At 43.0% G+C, this 26,312-nt stretch overlaps 1 protein-coding gene and 1 long non-coding RNA gene across 5 annotated transcripts in view; one reads left to right on the top strand and one right to left on the bottom strand.

Annotated features, from left to right (window-relative positions):
* The window catches only part of COL27A1 (collagen type XXVII alpha 1 chain), a 274,259-nt gene that overhangs the window by 22,029 nt on the left and 225,918 nt on the right, over positions 1–26,312 (bottom strand). For all 3 annotated transcript variants that reach the window (XM_075835266.1, XM_075835267.1, XM_075835265.1), the window contains 4 exons: positions 24,831–24,938; positions 7,164–7,271; positions 5,939–5,992; positions 1,193–1,255 (listed from right to left, as the gene is read on the bottom strand). In XM_075835266.1, coding sequence (XP_075691381.1) covers positions 1,193–1,255; positions 5,939–5,992; positions 7,164–7,271; positions 24,831–24,938 — 333 coding nt within the window. The remainder of the gene's footprint in view (positions 1–1,192; positions 1,256–5,938; positions 5,993–7,163; positions 7,272–24,830; positions 24,939–26,312) is intronic.
* LOC142659291 (uncharacterized) overlaps positions 1–26,312 on the top strand; it is an 86,490-nt gene that overhangs the window by 48,958 nt on the left and 11,220 nt on the right. For both annotated transcript variants that reach the window (XR_012850301.1, XR_012850300.1), the window contains exon 2: positions 7,070–7,255. This is a non-coding gene — a long non-coding RNA (uncharacterized LOC142659291). The remainder of the gene's footprint in view (positions 1–7,069; positions 7,256–26,312) is intronic.

Raw genomic sequence — 26,312 nt, 5'->3', positions numbered from 1 at the left:
TCACCAAAATGACGACGCTGCAAAGAATAAATGTATAAAGAAGTTAGGATGGGGCTACAAAGTGACTTGAAAATCACAGTTAAGCGAATCTATATTTAGTTTTGTAATCACTACATGATGGGATTTTTCAGCAATCTTAAAATGTTGTAGCTAGTTTTTTTTTTTATACCATCTCTTGATAATCGCTTGTTCCTTATTTTTGAATGTGCTGTGAAAAAAAGTCTGTATAGCCCTAGATTTAGGCCGGGTTTCCACGGGTCGGATCCGCTGCTTAAAAATCACGGAGAAGGAAGAAGGAGAGAGTGTAAAAGGCGCAAAACACATGGCTTTCTGTAGCGGGTTTTGCATCCCCATTGAATTTAAATTCTGCACCGCAGGTCAATGTATTAATGTTTACAATGTTTCTCATTTTTGCAGCGCGGGCATGAGATTTTCTAGATCTCATCCACTTTGCTGCTATTGTAAATGCTGCTGTGTTTCTGCACAGGAATCCATTGCGGAAACTCTGCAGTGTTTACCCTACGTGGGAACCCGGCCTTACAGTGACAAAGTACTGGAGCTTTCTTTACATTCACGCATTTTTAAGTTTTGCAAATGTTTAAGGTAATGGTCATGATCGTTGAAGGATTTATTATTGGGGTATGTGCACACGCTGAGTCAAAAATGGCTGATAATTACAGAGTTGTCTTCAGAGAAAACAGCCTCTCATTTTCAGGTGTTTATGAAGCTGAAGATGAGGCTTCTTTTAATTTCGACTTTCTTTTGAGGCGGTTTTCATAGTGTTCAATGGAAAACCACTCCAAAAAACGCCTCAAGACACATGCACTTTTTACGGAGCGTCTTTTTATGCTCTGTTTTTTAAAACGGCGGCGTAAAAAGACGCCCCGTATGAACTAAATGCTGTTTTTCCCATTGATTTTAATGGGCAGATGTTTGTAGGCATTCAGCTTGTTTTTTCAGGCGTTTTTTCGAGGTGTAAATGGCCCAAAATACGCCTAAAAAACTGCGTGAGAACATACCCTAAGACAACTACCAGTGAATTATCCCACAAACAGATTGTAACCTCTTCAGACTGACATAATGAGAATAACTTGCATTAGTCCCATAGACAGAAATATCATTTACATATATAATACACGTAAATGCAGATATGTGTAAGAGCTCATGGCTGGAACAATGGAGTACAACTCACCATTAGACCAGGAGGTCCTTTAGGTCCTTGAATGCCCTTATAGCCAATGTCACCAAGAGGTCCCTGCAGAGATTAGTACAGCAATTGGTTCCAGTAACCAATACATGATGTCTAGTAGCCACATAACGAACGACTAGCCACTTCTACGTCATCAGCCAATCCAAACCCACAATCACCAATACACACATCAACCACACTTCAGACCACAACGTACTGCCATTTAATAACATGCTTGTCTCCCTCATTAGAAAGAGTGGGATTCATTTAACCCCTTCCCGCTCCTTGACGTACTATTACGTCATGGCAGCTGTATCGTTCGCGCTCCATGCCGTAATAGTACGTCACGGGAGTAACGGCCGTTTCGGCCGTCCTCCCGACACATACAGGAGCTGTGACGCTGCTGTCTTGTTCAGCAGCTGTCACAGCTCCTACAGCGGGGACCGATCGCTGTGTCCCCGCTGATTAACCCCTTAAAAGCCGCGTTCTATAGAGATCGCGGCTTTTTAGGGGTTAAGCTGCCATCGCCGGCCTGCTACGCGATAGCGGCCGGCGATGGTGACTATGGCAACCGGACCCCAAACAATGGCGTCCGGCTATGCCATAGACGGAAGCCTAGTGGGTCCTGACAACGTCAGGACCCACTATGCTTGCTGTCAGTGAGTAGCTGACAGTTCTAATACACTGCACTACGCATGTAGTGCAGTGTATTAGAATAGCGATCAGGGCCTCCTGCCCTCAAGTCCCCTAGTGGGACAAAGTAATAAAGTAAAAAAAAAGTTAAAAAAAGATGTGTAAAAATAAGAAAATAAAAGTTTTAAAAGTAATAAAAGTAAAAGTCCCCCTTTTTCCCTTATCATTCCTTTATTATTAATAAAAATATATAAACAAACAAATAAACTATACATAATTGGTATCGCCGCGTCCGTAACGGCCTGAACTACAAAATTATTTTGTTATTTATCCCGCACGGTGAACGCCGTAAAAAAAAATATTAATAAACCGTACCACAATCACAATTGTTTGGTCACTTCACCTCCCAAAAAATGGAATAAAAAGAGATCAAAAAGTCGCATGTACCTAAAAATGGTACTGATCGAAACTACAGTTCGTTACGCAAAAAATAAGTCCTCGCACGGCTTTATTGATTGAAAAATAAAAACGTTCTGGCGCTTAGAATAAGGCAACACAAAAAGTGAATGATTGTTTACAAAACGTATTTTATTGTGCAAACGCCATAAGACAGAAAAAAAAACTATAAACATCTGGTATCGCCGTAATCGTATCGCCCCGCAGAATAAAGTGAATATATCATTTATAGCGCACGGTGAACGCTGTAAAAAAAAAAGTATACAAAAACAACAGTAGAATTGCTGTTTATTAGTCACCACGCCACCTTAAAATGGAATAAAAACTGATCAAAAAGCCGCATGCACCCCAAGAAAACTACAATGGATTCCTCAAGGGGTCTAGTTTCCAAATTGGGGTCACTTTTGGGGGGTTTCCAATGTTTTGGCACCACAAGACCTCTTCAAACCGGACATGGTGCCTAATAAAAAAGAGGGCTCAAAATCCGCTAGGTGCTCCTTTGCTTCGGAGGCCGGTGCTTCAGTCCATTACCGCACTAGGGCCACATGTGGGATATTTCTCTAAACTGCAGAATCTGGGCAATAAGTATTAATTTGTGTTTCTCTGATAAATCCTTTTGTGTTATAAAAAAAATGGTATAAAAAGAGTAAATTTCACCTCTACTTTGCTCTAAATTTCTGTGAAACACCTAAAGGGTTCATAAACTTTCTAAATGCTGTTGTGAATACTTTGAGGGGTCTAGTTTCTAAAATGGGGTGTTTGATAGGGGTTTCTAATATATGGGCCCCTCAAAGCAACATCAGAAATGAACTGGAACCTAAAAAAATAAATAAATGAGGCAATACTTCGCTTCTTACATTATACTGATAATGAGCCGTGCCCACTCCGAGATGACCCCAGTTTTGACCGTTTGTATAAACGGAGACCCCTATTAGACCGTTCCAGTGCCCGGTTTTCCCAAGCATACACCCCCGAGAAGTGTTTTTCTATTGATGAGTCCCTGGTACATTTTAAAGGGAGGGTTCAATTCCGCCAGTACCTGCCAGGTAAGAGGGCAAGGTATGGCGTGAAGATGTATAAGCTGTGCGAGAGTGCATCAGGGTATACCTACAGGTTTAGGATATATGAAGGAAAGGCCACCCCCAAACCAGACTGCATCCTGGACTACAATAGGTACATGGGAGGGATGGACTTGTCAAATCAAGTCCTGAAGCCCTACAGCGCCATGCGGTGTGGTATAAGAAGCTGGCCGGGCACATCATACAGATGGCTTTGTACAATGCGTATGTGCTACGTCGATGTGCAGGCCAGAGGGGAACTTTCCTGGAATTTCAAGATCTAATCTTTAGGGACCAGGAAGGGGGGGCACCCAGTACTTCTGGAAGCGAGGCCACACGCATCGTACCAGGGCAACACTTTCCAGGAGAAGGTCCCCAAACCGGTGGAAAGGGAAAGAGTCAAAAGAGGTGCAGAGTCTGCTATAAGAGGGGGATAAGGAAGAACACAATATACCAATGTGACACGTGTCCCGAAAAACCAGGGCTCTGTATAAAAGATTGTTTTAAAATGTATCATACATCCCTTGATTTTTAATTTACCCTGATGCACTCCGCACAGCTTACCCCCCTCATCTTTCCCTTCTGAGCCCTGCCGTATGCCCAGGCAGCTAATAACAGCCACATGTAGGGTATTGTCGTACCCAGGAGAACCCACATTACAATTTAAGGGGTGTATATCTCCGGTGGCGCATGCTGGGCACACTATATTGGACACTGAAATGGCATATACATATATAAAATTGCAAATCTCACACTGCACCATCTGCTGCGCATTATCTTTTACACAGTACCTGTGGGGTCAAAATGCTCACTACACCTCTAGATGAATGTCTTAAGGGGTGTAGTTTTTAAAATGGGGTCACTTCTCGGGGGTTTCAACTGTACTGGTACCTCAGGGGCTTCTGCACACATGACTTAGCACCAGAAAAGCTCCAGTAGGCCAAATGGTGGTCCTTTCCTTCTGAGCCCTCCCATGGGCCCAAAGGGCAGTTTACCACCACAAGTGGGGTATTGCCGCACTAAGGACAAATTGGGCAACAAAATGGGGTATGTTGTTCCTTGTGAAAATAAGAAATTTTGATCAAAAATGACATCTTATTGGAAAAAATATCATTTTTTTCATTTCACAGCCCAATTCAAATAGGTGCTGTGAAAAAACTGTGCGGTCAAAATGATAACAAAAACCATAAATGAATTCCTTGAGGGGTGTAGTTTCCAAAATGGGGTCACTTCTGGTGGGTTTCCATTGCTTTGATACCTCTGGGGCTCTGCAAATGCAACATGGCACCCGAAAACCAATCCAGCAAAATCTGGACTCCAACAAACACATAGCGCTCCTTTCCGTCTGAGCCCTCCCATGGGCCCAAACGGCAGTTTATCACCACAAATGGGGTATTGCCGCACTAAGGACAAATTGGGCAACAAAATGGGGTATGTTGTTCCCTGTGAAAATAAGAAAATTTGATCAAAAATGACATTTTATTGGAAAAAATATCATTTTTTTCATTTCACAGCCCAATTCAAATAGGTGCTGTGAAAAAACTGTGCGGTCAAAATGATAACAAAAACCATAAATGAATTCCTTGAGGGGTGTAATTTCCAAAATGGGGTCACTTCTGGTGGGTTTCCATTGTTTTGATACCTCAACGCCTCTTCAAACCTGGCATGCTGCCTAAAATATATTCTAATAAAAAAGAGGCCTCAAAATGCACTAGGTGCTTCTTTGCTTCTAGGGCTTGTGTTTTAGTCCACGAGCACAGTAGAGACACATGTGGGACATTTCTAAAAACTGCAGAATCTGGACAATACATATTTAGTAGTGTTTCTCTGGTAAAACCTTCTCTGTTACTAAAAAAAAATTGAATAAAATTGAAATTCAGCAGAAAAAATGAAATTTGCAAATTTCATTTCCACTTTGCTTTAATTCCTGTGAAATGCCTGAAGGGTTAAAAAAACTTTCTATATGCTGTTTTGAATACTTTGAGGGGTCTAGTTTTTAAAATGGGGTGTTTTATGGGGGTTTCTAATACATAGGCCCCTCAAATCCACTTCAGAACTGAACTGGCACCTTCAAAAAAAGGCTTTTGAAATTTTCTTAAGAATATGAGAAATTGCTGTTTATGTTCTAAGCCTTGTAACGTCCAAGAAAAAGAAAATAATGTTCAAAAAACGATGCCAATCTAAAGTAGACATATGGGAAATGTGAACTAGTAACTATTTTGGGTGGTATAACCGTCTGTTTTTCAAGCAGATGCATTTAAATTCTGAAAAATGCTATTTTTTGTCAATTTTCTCTAAATTTTGCAATTTTTCACAAATAAAGACTGAATATATCGACCAAATTTTACCACGAACATGAAGCCCAAAGTGTCACGAGAAAACAATCTCAGAATCGCTTGGATAGGTTTAAGCATTCCGACGTTATTACCACATAAAGTGAAATATGTCAGATTTGAAAAATGGGCTCTGAGCCTTAAGGCCCAAACTAGGCTGCGTCCTTAAGGGGTTAAATAACACACAATTAGTAGAGTCTATGAGCTGGAATGAGGATCAGAGGTTTTCACACTTTTATAAACCTTGGCAGCAACAACAAATTGGGTACCTTTGGTCCAAACAGTCCTGCCATGCCAGGAAATCCAGTCTCTCCAGAATCCCCCTAAAAATAACAGTTTGAAGACATTATAGGCAGACTGAAAATGTAACAAATATACAACTGCTCTCACGTTTTGTTTTTAGGTACAGTTTTTTGCATTGAAATAAGAATAAAAATGGCAACAAACTGCCTTGTATTTACGGTGATGGCAATTTAGCCTGCCATAGACATAAGACAAAAGTCTGCTGTAACCAATCTCTGATGATCAGGTGGATTAGACAGGTTGGATTTTTTTGGTTGTCCATTGTCCAGCATCAGCAGTTCTTGTCAATGGCAGCCAGTGACAAATGACTAGACATTTAAATAAACACGGGCACTGATGTTCATCGCCAAACAAAAAATGTTGTCCGATACCTATTGGATGTGTGTGTATGTACAGCGATAGACCAACTTCAGCCGCTAATTATTGAATGCTGGAATTATCTATTTTATTCTAATGCTGGTGGCCCACGAGTGGTGTAGTTGTTGTGGATTTTGGTGCTTTTCCTTTATGCAAGCAACGGGTGAAATCTGCATGGAGTGCAACACTACCTGCTTAATATTTCAGTCATGGATTTGTCTGCATGTCTGAACTTAGTTTAAGGTTAGGGCTGTACGGCAATTTATCACATGAGATGTCACAGGCATGGCTATAAGTACATTTACAATTTTTTGGAAAGGGAAATATTAAAACTACATTGTGAGGAAAGTTGATTGTAGAACATATCGCATTACAATCTAAGATCATCACATTAGCGCGATATCGACATAGATCCACGTTCACGCTGGTCATTTCTGTTGTGATTTTTGCCGTTTTGAAAATTACAGTTGCATATCTTACTGTAATTTATATAAATATATTCGATCAAAAGTTGTGACAAAAATGCCACGTCAGCTCACCCGAACGGCTATGGACAGCTTAATAAAAGAAAATGGCGGAATCAATGAGTGTACAGAGTACTGACCTATACCAGGAGAACGTGACCGGTTAACCTAATTTATCGCTAAATGACAGAACAGCGTGAAAAATTAACAAAGGGCACAGACTGTACAAAACCTATTCTCTGATCACCTTCTCTTTACATGTCATTGTTCTCTTAGAATACAACAAACTGATCCATTGTACCAGCAGTGCCGACCTTTTTCCATTCTACCCTCCTCGCTGACATGTATGGCAAGACTGAATATTACTCACTGGCTGGCCTTTAGTCCCCGGCTCTCCTTTAGCTCCAGGAAATCCCATGCCACCTTCCATGCCACGTTTACCCGGAACTCCCACCTGACCAGGTAATCCTCTGTCTCCCTAGAAAGAATTGTAAAAAGAGTATTGTTATAAAAGTTCCACTCACTTAAGATCGCTTATAGCAGAGAAAAGAAAAACTGTTTTTCAAGGTTAAGGTACCATATAAAACCGTGTCTAGAGTATACGCACACAAAAATCTATACAGCATCTAATAGTCAAGCGCTTAAATAAAAATGCCTGACTTGTGGGATTGTACCATACGATGCCAATCTGATATACTGTAGAGCTTCAGTATGTGGATCCGGAGTCCCCAAGTGTTTGAGCATCGTACCTTCTGGTTACCCATACATGTGCAGGTTTTGATCCGATTTTTATTTTATGCAGTTTTTGAAGACAAAGTGGATTAAAAAAAATAGAAGTATTATCTGTCCTTTTTAATTTCATTCCCTTTTAAAAACTATACCTGGAAGTACAAATTACATCCTTTATAAAAGGTCTCCTATTAAGCCTGTAATTCGTGCACTAGATTACCATTATATACATGGAAAAATATGTTTTCTTTCTGTACAGTAAAAGATACTGCAATTATTTTAGGGTTCATGTAACCTCAAATATCAGGGACTAGTGAGAAGTGTCTTGTGTCCGACATCCTATGTTAGAGGGAACAAATTACCTGAGTTGTGTGCCGGACGTGCTAGTTATAATTAGCCCCAGCTCTATCATATGACAGGCTGCAGAACACGGTTGTATAGTTTTCATATGCTGTCTACTAACCCTATGTGACCCAGCACTCTGTTTTTTTGTGTATGAGTTAGGTGTACACTCTACTGCCCTTACATGTCTACAATGTTACATACACCAGTGAAATCCACCAAGACTAAATAGAACCAAAATGGTCCGAACCACACTATAAAAAGTAATTGTTGCCCATAGATACAAATCTGGTTGAGGCTTACATTTTCCAAAGGGCGTCTAGGAAGTCTGTGTTAACTGGCTGGTTGCTTTCGGCAACTACCACGTTTTTTGTTTTTTTCCTTTTTAGGTTTTTATTTCTCTCCTTTTGTTCAGTTTCTCTTTAAGCCGTATAAATCATATCAAACGTGCAAATCAAACCTAAATAAAGAATTTAAATCAAACCATACCTCCCAACTTTAAAGTATCGCAAAGAGGGACAACCGATGTGGTGTGCGTAGTGGCATTTTTTTTCCTTTTTAAGCCACACCTCTAACCCTACTCATACTGTGTGGGCTGAAGCGGTTGTGTATCATGATCCCATAGTGCCCCAAAGCTTCCCCCATACAGTATTGCACTATAGCTGCTGCCCACACAGTAGAATGTCCCATAGTGCCACAGCACCCATGAAGATAGTGCCACCCCCTGTAGATGGTGACATTGGGGCTCCCTCTAGCTGCAGAATATCCAGTCAGAGCATCGGCCACACTGTGGCCAGGGATTCCACTCCAGGAGAAACCCCTGACGTCGCTATCCATATATGTTGTCATGTCAGGCTCCCTCTAGGAGCAGAATCCCCGGCCAGAGCGTCTGCAACGTATATGGACAGTGACATCAAGGGCTTTCCCAAGACAGGAGTCCCTGGCCAGAGAGCTTGCATTGCTCTGGCCGGGGACTCCATAGTTGAATGCTGAAGCAGGGAGCTGATCGTTCCTTGCTTCAGAATCTGATTCAAATGTATCTGCGCCCTGAGGACGCAGATACAGTTGACACAAGGACATACTACCGGCCGCCCATGACAGCGGAACACCGCTTGGAACCTGGGACTGTTCCGCTGATTCCGGGACGGTTGGGAGGTATGCCAAATACCCATATATTTTCTGAAAGTGTACACCTGGTACATTGTCAAAATGCCACGGCATATTCATGCAATTTTGTGTCAAAAATTATCTTTTCTTTTAGAAATGCATAAAAACCAGAATTTTTGTACTTACCAGTGAAGTCCCTTTCTCGTTGAATACAGTACCATGGGAATATGCCGCGGACACTAGGTAAATATAAAAAACGTGTGGCTCCGCCCAGTGGGCTATACACTCTGCTGAGCACTGAGCTCATCCGTTTGTACCAAGAGCAGTAGGAGAGCAGAGATGGTTTAACAGAATATGTTTCCAATGAGAAAAGCAACCTCAAGAAGCCCAAAAATGTAACAAAGAAATAGGGAGGGACCTTTGTTCACCAGTGAATTCAACGAGAAAGGGTTTTTACCGGTAAGTACAAAAAGCCTGTTTTCTCGTTAAAGTATTCACTGGGGGACACATTACCATGGGATGTCCTACAACAGAAAAAGAATCCTAGCTATGTGAGCAGCCTAAACCACGGCTGCTTGCAACACTATCTGACCCAAACTGGCATCGGCAGAGGTTAAAGAATGGATCCGATAAAACCTTGAAAAAGTATGTAATGAGGACCAGGTGGCAGCTCTACAGACCTTAAAGGCAGAGTAGGCCCTTTTAACAGCCAACCATATCCAGGTATCAATGGTGGCCTTTGAAGACTAGCCACCCTTACGAGGGAACAACAAATAGGGGGTTCGACTTCCGTAAGGACTTTGTAGCTGCAATGTAGACCCTAAGGGCTCTAACGACATCCAAGCAATGTAAGGCACGTTAGTGAGGATGAGATAGTTTAGAACAAAAGGAAGGAAGGACAAAGTCCTCATTAAGATGGAAGAAAGAAACCATATTAGGAAGGAAGGATGGCACCAGACAAGCACCACCTTGTCCCTACGAAAAATCGTAAACTGAGGTTTGCAGGACAAGGCTGCCAGCTCAGAAACTCTACGAAAAGAGGTGATTACCACAAGGAAACCTACCTTCCAGGATAAGATCCTGAAAGAAACTTCCCGCGAAGGTTCGAAGAGTGCAGCCTGGAGATTGTCAAGGACTAGATTGAGATCACAAGGTTACAGAGGGGACCGATAAGGAGGAGCACAATATGCAACTCCCTGCAAAAAAGTATTTATTGGAGTGCGGAAAGCCAAAACGCAATAAATAATAGGGCTCAAACGTCCCCTTTACAGTAGCCAATCGGAGTCCCTGATCTAAGCCGACCTGGAGGAAGGCCAGAATTCGCATGATGGCAAAGGGGTGGAACTGATGAGATTCACACCACCTAAAATAAGCCAACCAAGTGCGATGGTAAATCCTTTTGGGACGGAGTCTTCCGGGACTTAATCATAGTCTGAATGACCGTATCAGAGAAACCAACTTCAGGACCGCGGTTTCAACAGCCAAGCCATCAAACGCAGGCGAGGTAAAGTAGAGTGGAACATTGTACCTTGGGCAAGGTCGTCGTGCCGCTGAGGAAGCGGCCACGGGTCATCTGCTAACAAGAGCATGAGATCCGCGTAGCAAGCTCTGCGAGGCCACCAGAATGACTGGACTTCCTGTGTCCTTGATCCTTTTCAGCACTCGAGGCAGGAGTCGAATGGGAGGAAAAAGATAAAGGAGTTGAAGGACGAGCAGGGTAGAACCAGAGCGTCAGCACCTATGGCCCTGGTTCTCATGACTTAGTCCGGGCACTTGTGAATTCAATTGCGGGGAAAAATCTCTGGATGAAGAGACCATTCTCCGGGTTCCAGGCATTCCCAGCTCAGGTAATGCACCTCAGAGTTGTCTACTCCTGGGATGTGCACTGCTGAGACTGGTGGGACATTATGTTCCGCCCAGTGAAGGATCTCAGTGGTTTCCTTCCATACAGTCCTGCTTCTTCTACCTGATGATTGAGGTACGCCACTGCTGTAGAGTTGTTTGTTTCGACGTCTCGTCTCCAGGGTCTTCCAGTGAGACAGGGCCAGGAAGATGGCCCTCCACTCCAAGATGTTGATCTGGAGTCGGACCTGGTGCCCTGGACTGTACGGCAGCCGAAGACCGTCCCCCACCCCCAGCCGAACAAACTTGTGTCCGTTGTGATGACCTGCCAGTGGACAGTTGTGAAGGGTTTTCCCAGAGTGATGTTTGGGAAAGAAGAGACAACTGATGTTAACTGAAGAGGCAGACTGATCATCAGATCCAAGGAGTCTGGAGACTTGTCCCAACAAGATAGAATTGCCAGCTGTAGGGATCGGGAGTGAAATTGAGCAAATTAAACTGCCTCGAAGATTGAGACTATCGTCCCCAAGACTTTCATTCAGAAGCGGATGGAGCAAGGAGCATTCCTGCAGAGTACTGTCACTCAACCTGTCTGAGAGTGGAGATTTTGTCCCTGGGTAAGAATAACCTGACTGCATGTGTATCCAGGACCATCCCTAGAAACTCCATTCTCCGAGACGGAGTGAGGGATGACTTGGTGCTGTTGATCAGCCATCCGAATCTGCGAAGACCATCCAGTGTAATATTGATGCTGTCCAAGTTGTCATGTTTGGAAGGTGCATTCACCTCAAAGTATGGGATAACCGCTATCCCCCTGGATCCGAGGAGAGCCATGGACGCCGATATGTCCTTGGTGAAGACCCTTGAAAATGCTCGGAACCTACTGCAAAGCACAAGAAACGCTGATGTAGTTGAGCAATAGGAACACGAAGATAAGCATCCTTGATGTTTGAGGACAGAATCTAGTCGACCTCCGAAAAAGCGACCACTGAGCGCAGAGACTCCATACATAAACTCAAATCTTCACATATCTATTTGAGACGTTTTAGATCCAAAATGAGTCGAAGAAATCAGTCCTTCTTTAGTACTGTGAAAAGGTTTGAATAAAACTCTTTAAACAGTCCTGGAGTTGGTACTAGGAGAATTACCCCTTGATGGAGGCTTTGAATGGCTTGAAAAAATGTTTGGGCCCTGGAAGGGCACCGAGGGGACGTTGACAGGAAAAAACGCACGTACGTTTGAGAAGAAAACTCTATTTTGTAGCTGGTCAACACAACCTCCTTCACCCAGGCATCTTCGATGTTTTCGAGCCATGTCTCCTGGAAGGCGAGCAGCCGTCCCCCCACCTGAGGGAGCAGCTCGGGTGAGGGCAAATTTTCAGGCTGTGGAAGCCCGCTGTGTTGGAGAGGGTCTAGCGGGTCTGTTGCGGGGCTGCCAGGAGTCTCTAGACCGGAAGGAAGGTCTCTGCGCTGGGAAGGGACAGGAGTCAAGTGAGTTCTGCCTCTGACGTGTAGCCGAGTACTGAAACGAATGAAACCATATTTGTCTTCTGACTGAGGGAACTGGGTGTCATCTTTGACGATGTTGTGGAAAAAAAGAGCTCCTTCCTCCTATATCCACAGAAATTAGTTGGATCAGGCCAGGTTCATAAAAGGAAATCTTCATTTCAATGGGAGGTAAAGGAGTTTTTTCCTGCGAGCAAAAAAATGTGTGCGGAAGAAGAGTTATGCACTTTCTTTGTGCGTTTCCGTCTCTGACCTCCCATTGACATCAATGGAAGGCAGATAAAGCAGTTTCGGCTGCGTTTTTTGCCCGCGGCGCTCAATGGCCGCGGCCGAAAAACGCAGGGAAAAATGTGGCAGTCAGGTCAAAATCTGCCTCAAAATTCCGTATTTTTCTGCCTGCAAAAAACTCTGTGTGAACAGGCCCTTAGACATGTACATAGACCGGTCAGGGTGTTTCCATGCATCAGAAAACAATTTGTTAAAACCCTTATGATCTGAAAAGACAAAAGGCCTGTGGATATGCAATAACAACTCATTCTGAGGAGATTCAGCAGGATCATCTGCAATCTTAAGTGTATCTCTCCCTGCCTGAATGAGATCCTTCACAGCAGGAGGAGTGAATCCGCTTCTATTACACTCAAACTCCGAATCGGACGGAGAGGGGGATGTCCCTTCAAGAAGCTAGTTTAGATTAATCTTGAATTAAAATAATAAAGGACGCCTGCGGCATTTTTGTCCAAAGATTAATCCGAGGAAACATGATATCTCCTTGATTTCCTGGCTGGATGGCGGTATGCACTGGGAAAACTAGAACGAGTGCAATCCAGGGATGAACGTCTGGGGACCTGAATGGACTGTGGTGCCTGAGAGGGGTCAGACAGTTGGGACGCTAACTGCTGAGGAAGGCGATGTAAGGCATCTGCCGTGGCTTGGATTATCTACCGCCTGGGTTAGACAAGCCGCCCATTGGGGGGTAATGTGCTCACTAACTGTGGGAAATCCTGTGGTGGTTCAGACGGAGGGAATTGAACACAGACTGGGTCAACCTGTTCGCATGGAAACTTAGTACTGCAAATGGCTATCCTACCAGACACCCTCGGTGCGGTGGACCCCATGAAGCAGGAATGTTTCAAGAGCTGCATGACTTCTGTACACGGCTCAGTGTACTATGGCATTCACTACCGGTGATGGAGGGAAGCATCTTAGGAGAACAGAATAACCGCTCCCCTCCAGCCAAAAAACCCCACTCCGTGCTGGTTGGACAGGGCAGGCATGTGACTCAAGTCCTGCCTGGTGACCAATCAGAATGCGAATACGGCACGGGAAACCTGTGGGGCGGGAGGAGAACAGATGGGAGCACTAGGGGGCGTGGCCAGCTTGCAGCCTAGCAGAGAACCAAAGCCGGGGCCTAAATTAATTGCGCCGCCAGTGGAACACCGCAGCTTGTAGTAAAAAAAACAGAAGATAATGCGGATGTATGTCTGGAGGAAACTTACCTGTCAGTCTTCAGGTGCAGCCCGTCACCCCCTAGTGTGGCTGTATGGCATCCTCACCCCCGATGCGGTAATAAGAGGGGACTGGGTGACCAAGGTGGGGAACATCCACCAGAGAGGTGAGGTGGGCATCCACTGTGGTGGGAAGAGCATCTGCCAAAATGGCGGCCATCCCCTGAAAAAGTAGGAATTCTTTCCGCCCATCGCCCACATGGGAGAGTCAAAGTGAAACACACAAAAGACTCGCACCCTGCACCTGAAAAATAAATTAAAATAAAAAATCTAGCAGAATTGCCTGCAGTGCAGGACATGTTTGCCTCCTACGGACACTAGGCTAAAACTGAGTAGCTGAGTACTCAGCAGAGGTTAAAGCCCACTGGGCGGATCCACAATTATTTCTTATATTTACCTAGTGTCAGCCTCCTAATGACAGAAGTCTATACCCATGGTACTGTGTCCCCCAGTGAATGTTTTTTGTTTTTTTTAAAAGGTTTTATTTTTGCAATTTCAAGTACAAGTAAGTACAAGCAAAGCATAATTACCAACCAAAAGAACTAGTTGGCAACAAACAAGGCACCATTATATATAATACATTAACATTCCTGAGTAGGCAGTTTTTAGAGCAAGGAATATCATACATACGTTGCGGTTAAATGAGAAAATAAAGGTGACCGGTCATTGCCCAACAACAACTTAGAAAACACACATCCATACACCATTCTAGCTAGCGCTCCATTCCTCCCACATTGAGCCTATCTATCCCTGCCAGATCGCAGTGTCCGAGGTCTCCAATCACCTGGACCAGATCTTTCCAAATTTGTCAGGGCATCTCCTGTTGAGGTATAATTTTTGATACATAAAATATTTATTTACTAACTGTATCCAGTGTTCCAAACTCTGACTCGTTGTGGCTTTGCATGGTATAATGAGAACCTTCCAGCACAAAACAGAGTAAAGGCAAAAATATTTTATCATGAGGGTATGTTCACACGCACTGTTTTCAGACGTAATTCGGGCGTTCCTGAAAAAACTGCTCCATTACGCCTACGAACATCTGCCTGTTGCTTTCAATGGGTTTTACGATGTTCTGTTCCCACGAGGGGTAATTTTACGCGTCACTGTCAAAAGACATGTCACTTCTTGGGATGTTTTTGGAGCAGTTTTTCATTGACTCCATTGAAAAACAGCTCCAATATTGTCCGTAAAATACACTGTGAAAAACGCGAGTTGTTAAAAAATGTCTGAAAATCAGGAGCTGCGCATGCTCGGCCACGGCTCAATTAATTTCTATGGGGCGGCCGAGCACCATCTTCGGCAGCCCCATAGAAATGGAGCGGTGGGCAAGCATGCAAAGTACCGCTCCACTCATATGGCTCTCCCAAGTACAGCAAGGTAAGCCCGTTCTCATAAACAATGGGAGTCCCGATCAGATATTCACAAGTTGCACTTTTTAACTATTGGGGAGAAAAACGCATCTAAAAAATGACTCCCTACTCATAAAGAGGAGGGGGGGGGTGATCATAACGCGAACAAAAGTTAATTTCACCCCTCACCTTGGAGTAATTTAAAGCCATACAGGGACAGGATTGTAGCAGACCCTCCTACTCCGCCTGCAGAACCTCCCTCCCGCTGGCCCACCTCTACTCCACAAAGGCTTCATCCTGCACTAGCTCTATTGCAGCTTTTAAAACAAGAACAAGACTAGTCTAAGTTCGCAACTGTGGCAAGGACATATCGGGTACGGCTATGGATACTGGTGCTTTCCTGCAGGACGTATCATACGTCTACGCCAGGGAAAGGGTTAAAAAGTTATCCAGGATTACAAAAGCATGGCTGCTTTCTTCCAGAATCTGCACCACACTTGTCCACAGGATATTACAGCTGAGTCCTATTCAATTCAATAGAGCAGAGTTGCAATACCAGGCAGAGTCCATGGACAGGTGGTGCACTGTTTCAGGAAGAAAGACATTTTATTTATTTTTTGCAACCCCTTTTAACATTTACATGTAAATAAACCACAATGTAGATATGATCATTGCATAAAATTAATAGTGAAATCTATCCCTATGAAAAACAGACCACTTGAAAGAGTTAAAGGGATGTGTTAGTATCCACAATTATCACCTGCCCATAAGATAGGTGATAATTGTTTGATCGCTGGGAGTTCCACCGCTGGGAACTCCACTGATCACGATAACAGGGGTCACAAACTCTCCTCTGTAATGGGCTGTTTCTGACAGTCCCATAAACTTTGAATAGTTGGCAGCATGCATGCTCGACAGTCGCTCTATTCAAAGTCTTCCTCACTGTGCTCGAGCAGTGAGGAAGACCGGGAAAGGGGTTTCGGTAACCCCGTTCTTGCGATTGGTGGGGGTCCCAGCAGTGGGGCCCCCCAGCGATCAGACAGATTACTTGCTCTGTGGATAAGTGATAATTGTCTATTCTGGGAATACCCCTTTAAGTGAAAAAGAGGGTCCTTGAGAAGTAATGACTATCAGAAGCTTTTTAGAACATAAAAGTATGGGTCAGACTCAGTGTGAACAAAGCCATAGATACATGCGGGGAGCTTATAGGTTTTAACTTCTGTAAAATAATGCGGCAGATTTACTATGTGTTGCAGCAGAATTCGTTAAGTCGCACCTTCTTTTTGGTGCAACTAATTTTAGACACCATCAACAAAATGTGGCAAAAAGAACAGATACTTGTGACTCATCCGACAAGGGGGTCGGATGAGCATAAATGAGGCGTGGCTTAAAACTTGCCAAATTGTACCAAACTTTTTGCACAAATTAATCATCCAGCATGAACCACTGTGATAACTTTGGCACATCTAGTTTAATTCTTAGCGGTCTGAATACAATATTATTAAATCTGCTCCATATGTCAGGTGCAGAGTTTTATATTTTGCTCCCTTTTGGGTAGTCTTACATCTTTGCTGATCAACTCCGTCCAGCTGCTTGGCTCCAGTATTTATCTAAATCCCATCAATGATTTACTGCTGAACTGCCACCCCAGTCATCCTGGAGTACCAGAAAGGGACCTGAGTCATTTATGCAGTTGCCGTGGACTTAGTACATATTAGATCAGCTGTAGTACGTGGCTGTTCTACTAAATGAACTTACATCACGAAAAGCACTTCAGTAATTAAACATGAATATTGTCTCATTGTTCGTGTTTATGGCCCTGCTGGTGACAGAGCACATACAGTCCCGCATATTATAATAAACTGTCATGATAGAGGGCAAAATATTGCCACTAGTTTGCTATGAAGCGGAGCTGCTGCTTACGTGAAATATAGATGTCCGCTAACTCCTATACGCATACTTATGCCACAGTGCTGTGAAAGTCATAATACACTGCAATACAGAGGTATTACAGTGGATTATAAAAGCGATCAAATGATCGCTTAATAAAGTCCTACATTGGGACAAAATTAAAAAGTTTAAAAAAAAAATTAAAACCCCACTTTTTCCCTCTACAATATGCTTTATTATGTAAAACTATATATACATATATTTATATTAAAGCGATCAAAATGTCGTATGTACCCCAAAATGGTACCAATAACATTTTTATTTGTGCAAAGTCGTAAAACATAGAAACACTATATAAACTTGGTATCGCTATAATCGTAACAACCTGCAGAACGAAGTTTGTTGTTTATACCACACGGTAAATGGTGTCAATTTAAGACTCAAAAAGGACGGTGAAATTTCTGTTTTTTTCAATTACATTTACAAAAAAAGTAAATCAAAAACGTATGTCCCCCGAATTGGTGCCATTGAAAAAAAACATACTTGTCCCGCAAAAAACAACAAAACTATGTTTACAGAAAATTTAAAAAAGTTATGGCGTTTAAAAAAACCTGAAAAAAAGAAATCCCTCATTAAGGCCCAAAATAGGCTGGTCACTAAAATGTTAAAGGCTATGATAACTCTTTTAATGCTGTTTTATTTATTTTTTTATATTGCATTCAACTGACTTTGGGATATAAATAATTAGCAACGTATTAAAAACGTAGTTAGATTTTGCTTGTGCAGCCTTGCATGTATTAACATACATTGCAGTCTGCTCCATCCCGTTCCCAGTCAAATCCGCCCGTCGGTCTGATCTCGGATGGGATTAGGCGCAGGGGGGGACTAGATGTGTAGCTGTTAATCTTTTTACCCCTTTATTTACCCCTTGCCTAAATCAGAGGATGTACAGGGGGAAGAGCGGTCTTTCTTCCTGCTCTGACTTGCAGCTTCCGCCCTCCCTCCCTTAGGCTATGTTCACACGCTTAACCAAAAACATCTGAAAATACGGAGCTGTTTTCAGAGAAACAGCCTCTGAAATTCAGGCGTTTTTGAAGCTGAAAATGAAGCTTCTTTCGAGGCTTGTTTTCAGGCTTCTTTTGAGGCGTTTTTCATAGTATTCAATGCAAAATCCGCTCAAAAAACGCCTCAAGAAGTGACATGCTACTTTTTACGGAGCGTCTTTTTACGCTCCGAGAGGAGTAAAAAGACGCCCCATATGAACTAAATGCTGTTTTTCCCATTGATTTCAATGGGCACATGTTTGTGGGCGTTCAGCTTCCGTTTTTCAGGCGTTTTTCGAGACGTAAACGCCCCAAAATATGCCTGAAACACTACGTGTGAACATACCCTCACAAACACAAAGCCAGGAAGTAAAAGTTTTCATCCTGATCCCGACTTCAAACGAGTGCTGAAAAGCGAAGATTCTGTGCTTTTATATGATACCAAAATCTAAGCTCTTATATTCTAGTTGCAGCATGAGTTTCAAGTCATGACGTATTACATATGTCCTTGGCAGTGATTTCTTACTGGAAATCGGACAGCATTCAAAGTAAAGACCCATAGGAATTTATATTAGAATACTACAGATCAATGGGGCCATCTGTGTAATTCAAACACTCACTGGCAGACTGTGCAGCGGATCTCATCTCTGACTAAATGGGATGGGGGAGATCATAACCTGTCATCTCAGTTATGCTACCCTCACTGCGTGGACTGTGTATCATTTTAGACAATGGACATTTGTTCTGTTAATTATTCGCTTGCTATTGTCTGTAACCTGTATTTGACGTTGCACCAGTGACCTGTAATATGTAGTAAGCCGCTGTGTGTGCTGCACCAGAATAAACTGTTAGAGACAGTGTGGTCAAATCGCGGTTTATTACAGCGTAATCGCGGTAATTAACTGCACTGTCTGAATAGATCCTAAACCAACATTTTTCAATGCCTGAGGACTGATCCTGTAGCTTGATGACTTCCCTCTTCTATTGGGTTTAGGCTGGGTTCACATGTTGCAAAAGTCCAAAAACGACACGTGTTTTTACGCCATTTTTGTGATGCGTTTATTGATTGCATGGTTTTTAGACAGGTTCTTAACATGTTTCAGCCATTTAAGTCAATAGGGCTCAGATGCAATGCTAGATCACAGCCTATAGACAAGAGTGGAGAAGTTTCTCAAAAACAAAAAAAAGTAGTCCTGTTTTTTTCTAATATCATAAAACCCTATAGAGAGAAATGCCCAGTAACTAGAATGTGCAACTGTGTTCTTTAGACCAGAGTCACACACAGTTTTAATGCAATTTTTGGTGCAGCTTTTGGCTCAGTTTTTTTACCCAAACACAGAAGTGGACACGAGAAAGGAGATGTGTCAGTCTTTTCTGTCTACCTTTCCTTCCGGTTTGATCCACTTCTGGTTTTGTTTAAAAAAAAAGGCACCACAACAGCATGTGTGAATTTAGCCCAAGGGTAAACACTTCGGATTTTAGCAAACAGATTTAATTGCGGAAAATCCACAGCATATTATAGTAGCAGCAGAGTGGATGAGCTTTTTACTAATCTCCTCCACACACTGCGTAGAAATAAATGCTTTAAAACCATCCATAAATTTACCTGCGGTGCCTTTTTTTTAAAATTTTTTAAATCCGCAGCATGCCAAATTATGCTTTGGAATCGCTACGATTCCTTTTGTGGGTGTTCCCCATTGAATTCGATGGGAAGGTAAAACCCTTAACAAATAGAGGTTGCAATTTCTGTGGCAGAAAAGCTGCAAATTCCACTGCAAAAATAGCAACTCAGAAAAAAATATATTATACTTACCCAGATCTCTCTGCTTCTACGTCCAGCCCGGCCTCCAGGGATGATGTTTCATCCCGTGTGACTGCTGCAGCCAATCAGAGGCTGCAGGTCACATGGGATGAAACATCATCCAGGAGGCCGGTCTGCAGGACGTCAGCAGACATTCCAGCCAAAAAACTGCACCACAACTTGGTGCGGTTTTTCGGCCGGAATTCCTTGCGAGGACCAGTGCGGATACGCTGTGTACTTGTATGCAGCGTATCCACCCTGTGTGAACATAGCCTCATAGTGAACAAAACATGCCCAAAACAGTAGAGGACTGCTCAGAGGACCCCCCGCCTTTATTTTATAACCTAAAGGCTCACAAAAAGGAGAAAAAAACCAAAATGTCTGACTGTTAATACAAATCATTTAAAATAACAAAAAAAGTGAATTTAAAGAAATTTTCAACCATTTATCTGTGGCCAGAATGGACATTCCCAAGCTCTAGACAGCTGTGCATACACCTCGGGCCAGAAGAGATCCCACAGAGAAAACACTACACAGTCTTGATGAGACATCTGCTGAATGTGCACTAACAGTAATACAATATGGAAAGGTTTAATCCTTCTCCAAGGGGGTAACCCATATCCGAACGCCTACATTGTTGTAGTACAATAGCAGTTGCGCTTTAAGACTATTTCTTTGTTTTATGGATCTTAACCACTAGAGGGCAACAGATAATAAGATACAACAGAGTCATCCAGTTTAGATTCTTTTGGCATCCTGTAAAACCATAGGATACAGATGAATCAAGTGAATATCCGGCGTTCTGTGGGTTACATGACCTGTAAGGACTGGAGAACCCAGAGGAGTTTTTAATTGATGCTTTACACTTTAACATGAGTCAGATTTGCTCCACATGGACAAGCTGGACAGACATAATATTGAGCTGTAGTCCAGAAAACTAGTCTGTAAAGCGGCAGAAGCTCTCGGGTGAGTGCTGTGCCGCTTTGTTTCTGATCGGCTTTCCTTGGAAAGCTGAGTGAGCGGTGTACGGACTCAGACTTTCCATTGAGCCTGTACACTGCTTCGAAACCAAACGAAGCGCCACAGCGCTCACCCCGGCGCTTTTGCCGCTTCGTTATAGCGATATGTGGGGATCTCAGCGCTTGGACCCCCACCGATGAAAACTTCTGACATGTCACTATGACATGTAAATAGTTTTTTTAAAAGGTTTTTACATTTAAAATTTGAAAAGTGATGAGAAAAGTAGGCGTGGTCTCCAAAGAGACATAGTTTAGGCCACATTCATTAAAGTAAATGAACGCGTTCTTAGCTTATTCTGAAGTTACCAGAAAAGCTACAACAAAGTGCAAAGTGGGAACCGCAACCTCTCCTTTAAACTGCGATTCAGTCGTCTCATGGGATGGCTCACTCCCAATTTTACAGGCAGTTCACAGAATGGATGACAGCATCTTTTAAAAAAATATTGTTTATTTATGCAAAACCTGTGTATACATGGATAGGCGACGTTTCGACCCCATACTACTGGGCCTTCCACAAGCCTGTTGTATAGGACTGAAACGTCGCCTGAGCTTTCCGTCGGAACGGAGCCCTGACCCACACAAACGGGAACAGAGGTTTCCGTTTCCATCACCATTGATTTCACTGGTGATGGATCCGGTGCCAATGGTTTACATGTGCCTCCGTTGTGCAAGGGTTTCGTAGTTTTGACGGAATCAATACCATGGTCGACTACGCCATTGATTCCATCAAAACAACGGAACCCTTGCACAACGGAGAATAACAGAAACCATTGGCACCGGATCCGTCACCATTGAAATCAACCAATGGTTTTTGTTTGTGTCGGTCAGAGCTTTGTTCCGACAGAAAGCTCAGACGGAACGTGTGAACGAAGCCTAACTAAATTATCAAGTTGATATATATCAGGTATACAATCAGTTTAGCATAAATTGTTTGAAAAGTTGGTGTCCATTTAAGTTAATATGGGGAAAATTTTGGCGTAAATGTACGCCTGCTCATAGCAGGAATAGGTTTTATTTTCTGTAAAAGTTCAGAATGCGCCAAATTCATTAAGTGGCAAGCAACTTTTATTTAATTTGGCATAAATCACCCCAACTATCTCCTTCACTTAGAATGGCATAAGATACGCCAGTCTAAAAATTCTATTACACACCCCGATATGGGCCGTGAAAACCAGCGTCAATCAACGGGGCAGCTGATTGGTCGGCGCTCGTTTGCTCCTTTCACAAGGAGCAATGCTCAGTAATGGATTTACACGAGGAGATGTGCTGCTGACAACAATAATATTTCTTGCTGCATAAATGATACGATCAGCCAATGAATGAACGTTTGCTCGTTCAGCGGCTGATCGTTGCCCTGTTTACGCAGGACAGAGGTCGGGAACGAGCGTTCATATGAACCCTTGTTTGCCCGATCATTGGCCCGTGTGAAAGTGTGAACCATATTCCTCTTATTACCATATACATAATGTGATCCATTAGTACTTTCGAGCCATCTACACAGACTATCTTGTTTTCTAGGATTCACACATTGCGTATTTGTTACAGATATTGCAGATTTTTCAGCCAAAGCGAATCCAGGAGGAAAGAGAAGTGTAAGATTTTTCCTTTTATATGTCCCATTCCTTTTGAAAACACTTCTGGCTGTAGCTCAAAAATCTGCAACACAAACACAATGTGTGAATACAGTCTAGAACAGGAGTGGTCAGAATAAGCCTGAATGGGTCTTTTGTTACAATGGTTAATTATCTTTAAAAGATGTGCACTTCACATATATGCAAAGGAAACTAAGGACTGGTTCACACCTGCATTGGTGTTTCCATTGTTCTGCTCCGTCAGTGGAGCAGAACAACGAAAATATGGGAAGCACCGGTTCTGTTGCATGACTGATACCATCAGCCTGATGGAACCCGTTGGCTTTAATGGATTTTGTTGGGTTTCCTTCATGGTGTCCTTGATTTTACCAGAAACCATAATGCAGTATGCAGCGCTATTGTTTCCGGTATTTTCGGCTGTATCTGTGATGGAGGGCCCCAACTCACCTGTAAACAGGCCTTAAAGAGTCTCTGTCACCACATTATAAGTTCCCTATCTTGTACATGATGTGATCGGCGCTGTAATGTAGATTACAGCAGTGTTTTTTATTTAGAAAAATTATCATTTTTGACAGAGTTATGACCTATATTAGCTTTATGCTAATGAGTTTCTCAATGGACAACTGGGCGTGTTTTACTATATGGCCAAGTGGGCGTTGTGGAGAGAAGTGTATGACGCTGACCAATCAGTGACCAATCAGCGTCATACACTTCTCTCCATTCATTTACACAGCACATAGCGATATAGCTATAGCTAGACAATGAATATACATTACCTCCAGCCAGGACGTGATGTGTATTCAGAATCCTGACACTTCGATAATATAATCCCGACACTACAGCACAGCAAGCGTAATCTCGTTTGAAATGACAGTTTACAGCGTAATCTCGCGATATTACGCTTCCTGTGCTGAAGTGTCGGGATTATATTAAAGAAGTGTCAGGATTCTGAATACACATCACGTCCTGGCTGGAGGTAATGTATATTCATTGTCAGGACACTGCAGTAACGTTATAGTGTGTTTATGTGGCTGCACATAGCGATATAGCTATATCGCTATGTGCTGTGGAAATGAATGGAGAGAAGTGTATGACGCTGATTGGTCACTGATTGGTCAGCGTCATACTCTTCTCTCCACAACGCCCACTTGGCCATATAGTAAAACACGCCCAGCTGTCCATTGAGAAACTCATTAGCATAAAGCTAAAATAGGTCATAACTCAGTCAAAAATGATTGTTTTTCTAAATAAAAAACACTGCTGTAATCTACATTACAGCGCCGATCACATCATGTACAATATAGGCCACTTATAATGTGGTGACAGAGACGCTTTAAGCTCTGTCATTTATTTCACCCACATCATATGGCATTACTGTGGAGTATCTTGATACACCCATGTCCATCCAGTTTTCTTGATACTGAACACCAGACATGTTTTGTCATGGAGCGTCTCTTATGGGTTCATATGTGTATCTTTAGCATGCATGTTTTTTTTGTTTTGGTAGATAAACTCCCATGTCTCTTTATAGGAGTTCAATAACCAAAACAAAAAACAATTGCATGTGAACCCAGCCTTACTTTTGCAATAGTCTATGGAGACTGTACCTTGGTTACATATAATATTGTGCTGAAATGGTGGTGTCACTGATTACGTAGTGAAAGTTCACATCATCCTATATGTAACATGTCCCCTCGACAACAACAACAACGTCCACTTACCTACATAAATTACCATGGGACGAAACTGCAGGGTACCAATTTTTTCCCCATCCATTCATCAGATCTCCCCTCTGCCTGTACTGCATAGTTTATCTCCATTTATTTCACCCCCTGCCTCTTGTTAGAAACATATAACTTCAGCAAACTTCTGTCCATGTCGTATGTGCTGGATTTTAACTGTAGAAGACTGCGGCGGCGGCTGCTGCTGGTACAAATCCCTTTTACGAGTCTGTGATCTTTGAACTACATTAGTGGCCTCCAACCCGTGGTTTTCCAGCTGTTGTAAAACTACAATCCTAGACTGTGGCTATAAGGGCATGCTTGGAGTTGTATGTAATACCACAAGTTGGCAAGCACTAAAATACATTATCTTCCAAATGTATTCGTTACTGGTAATCTATGACAGGAAATACCAATGTACCGGTCCCTATTTACATGTATATATTATATTATGGGTCTATAATGATAAGAGACAGCACCCTGAATATCCGCTATGGAACCAAATACAATTCATCAATGGTCAGATACATTCAGCATATCTGGTGTACTAATAATCTGATGATTAATGTGGTGTATACACAGTACTTACCCTGAGTCCAAATGGTCCCTGAGCTCCAGGTAATCCTGGCACACCAGTGTTTCCACGCTTTCCAGACATGCCAGCAGGGCCAATTTCTCCATCATCACCTTGTTCTCCCTAGGAAAAAAATTACACATACCGTATTTTCCGGACTATAAGGCGCACCGGATTATAAGGCGCACTTTCTATGAGCGCCTTGTAAGCAATCATGTTTCATATATAAGGCGCACTGGATTATAAGGCGCAGCACATTACCGTTAAATAAACCATTGCTCAGACTGCAAGTCAAAATTTATTACACTTTTTAACAATAACTTGCAACTGGTTCAGCTGTAATTGCAAATCAAAACGTTAAGGGTATGTGCACACACACTAATTACGTCCGTAATTGACGGACGTATTTCGGCCGCAAGTCCCGGACCGAACAGTGCAAGGAGCCGGGCTCCTAGCATCATACTTATGTACGACGCTAGGAGTCCCTGCCTCGCTGCAGGACAACTGTCCCGTACTGTAAACATGATTATACTACGGGACAGTTGTCCTGCAGCAAGGCAGGGACTCCTAGCGTCGTACATAAGTATGATGCTAGGAGCCCGGCTCCTTGCACTGTGTTCGGTCCGGGACTTGCGGCCGAAATACGTCCGTCAATTACGGACGTAATTAGTGTGTGTGCACATACCCTTACCGTACTTTTTCAGTTCATTCCTCCACCAGAAATCCATCAAATCCGTCATCTTCAGTGTCGGAGTTGAACAGTTGGGCGATTTCGGCATCAAGCATGGGGTCCTCCTCTTCATTATCCGAGTCGGTTTCGTTGCTGCTGCTAGGCTCTTCAGTGGTGATTCCAGCCTTCCTGAAAGCTCGGATGACACTGGAGACTGATACATTCTTCCAGGCATCCACGATCCACTGGCACATAGTGGCATAACTCGCACGGCGTTGCCTCCCTGTTTTGGTGAATGTGTGGTCACCTTCTGTCATCCAATGCTCCCATGCAGCTCGCAATTTAACTTTAAATGACCTGTTGATGCTGATATCTAGCGGCTGGAGCTCTTTGGTTAATCCACCAGGGATGACAGCAAGCTCCGAATTAGTTTTCTTCACTTGGGCTTTGACAGTATCGGTCAAGTGGGCGCGCATCGAGTCACAGACCAATAGGGATGGGGATTTGTGAAAAAAGCCACCCGGTCTCTTGACGTAGACCTCCCTCAGCCACTCACTCATCTTCTCCTCATCCATCCAGCCCTTTGGGTTAGCCTTAATGATGACACCAGCAGGAAAATTTTCTTTAGGCAAAGTCTTCCTCTTGAAAATTACCATGGGTGGTAGTTTCTGGCCATTAGCCTGACAAGCGAGAACTACAGTGAAAGATGACTTCTCATTTCCTGTGGTACGTATAGATATCGTACTGGTCCCTGTTTTCTCAACAGTACGGTTTACGGGGATATCGAAAGTGAGGGGAACCTCATCCATGTTAATAATGTGTTCTGG

This window comes from Rhinoderma darwinii, chromosome 8 (assembly GCF_050947455.1).
Source record: "Rhinoderma darwinii isolate aRhiDar2 chromosome 8, aRhiDar2.hap1, whole genome shotgun sequence".
NCBI classification, from domain to species: Eukaryota; Metazoa; Chordata; class Amphibia; order Anura; family Rhinodermatidae; genus Rhinoderma; species Rhinoderma darwinii.
Note: the sequence above shows the minus strand (reverse complement) of the source record. Positions and strands in the feature narration are given on the sequence as shown.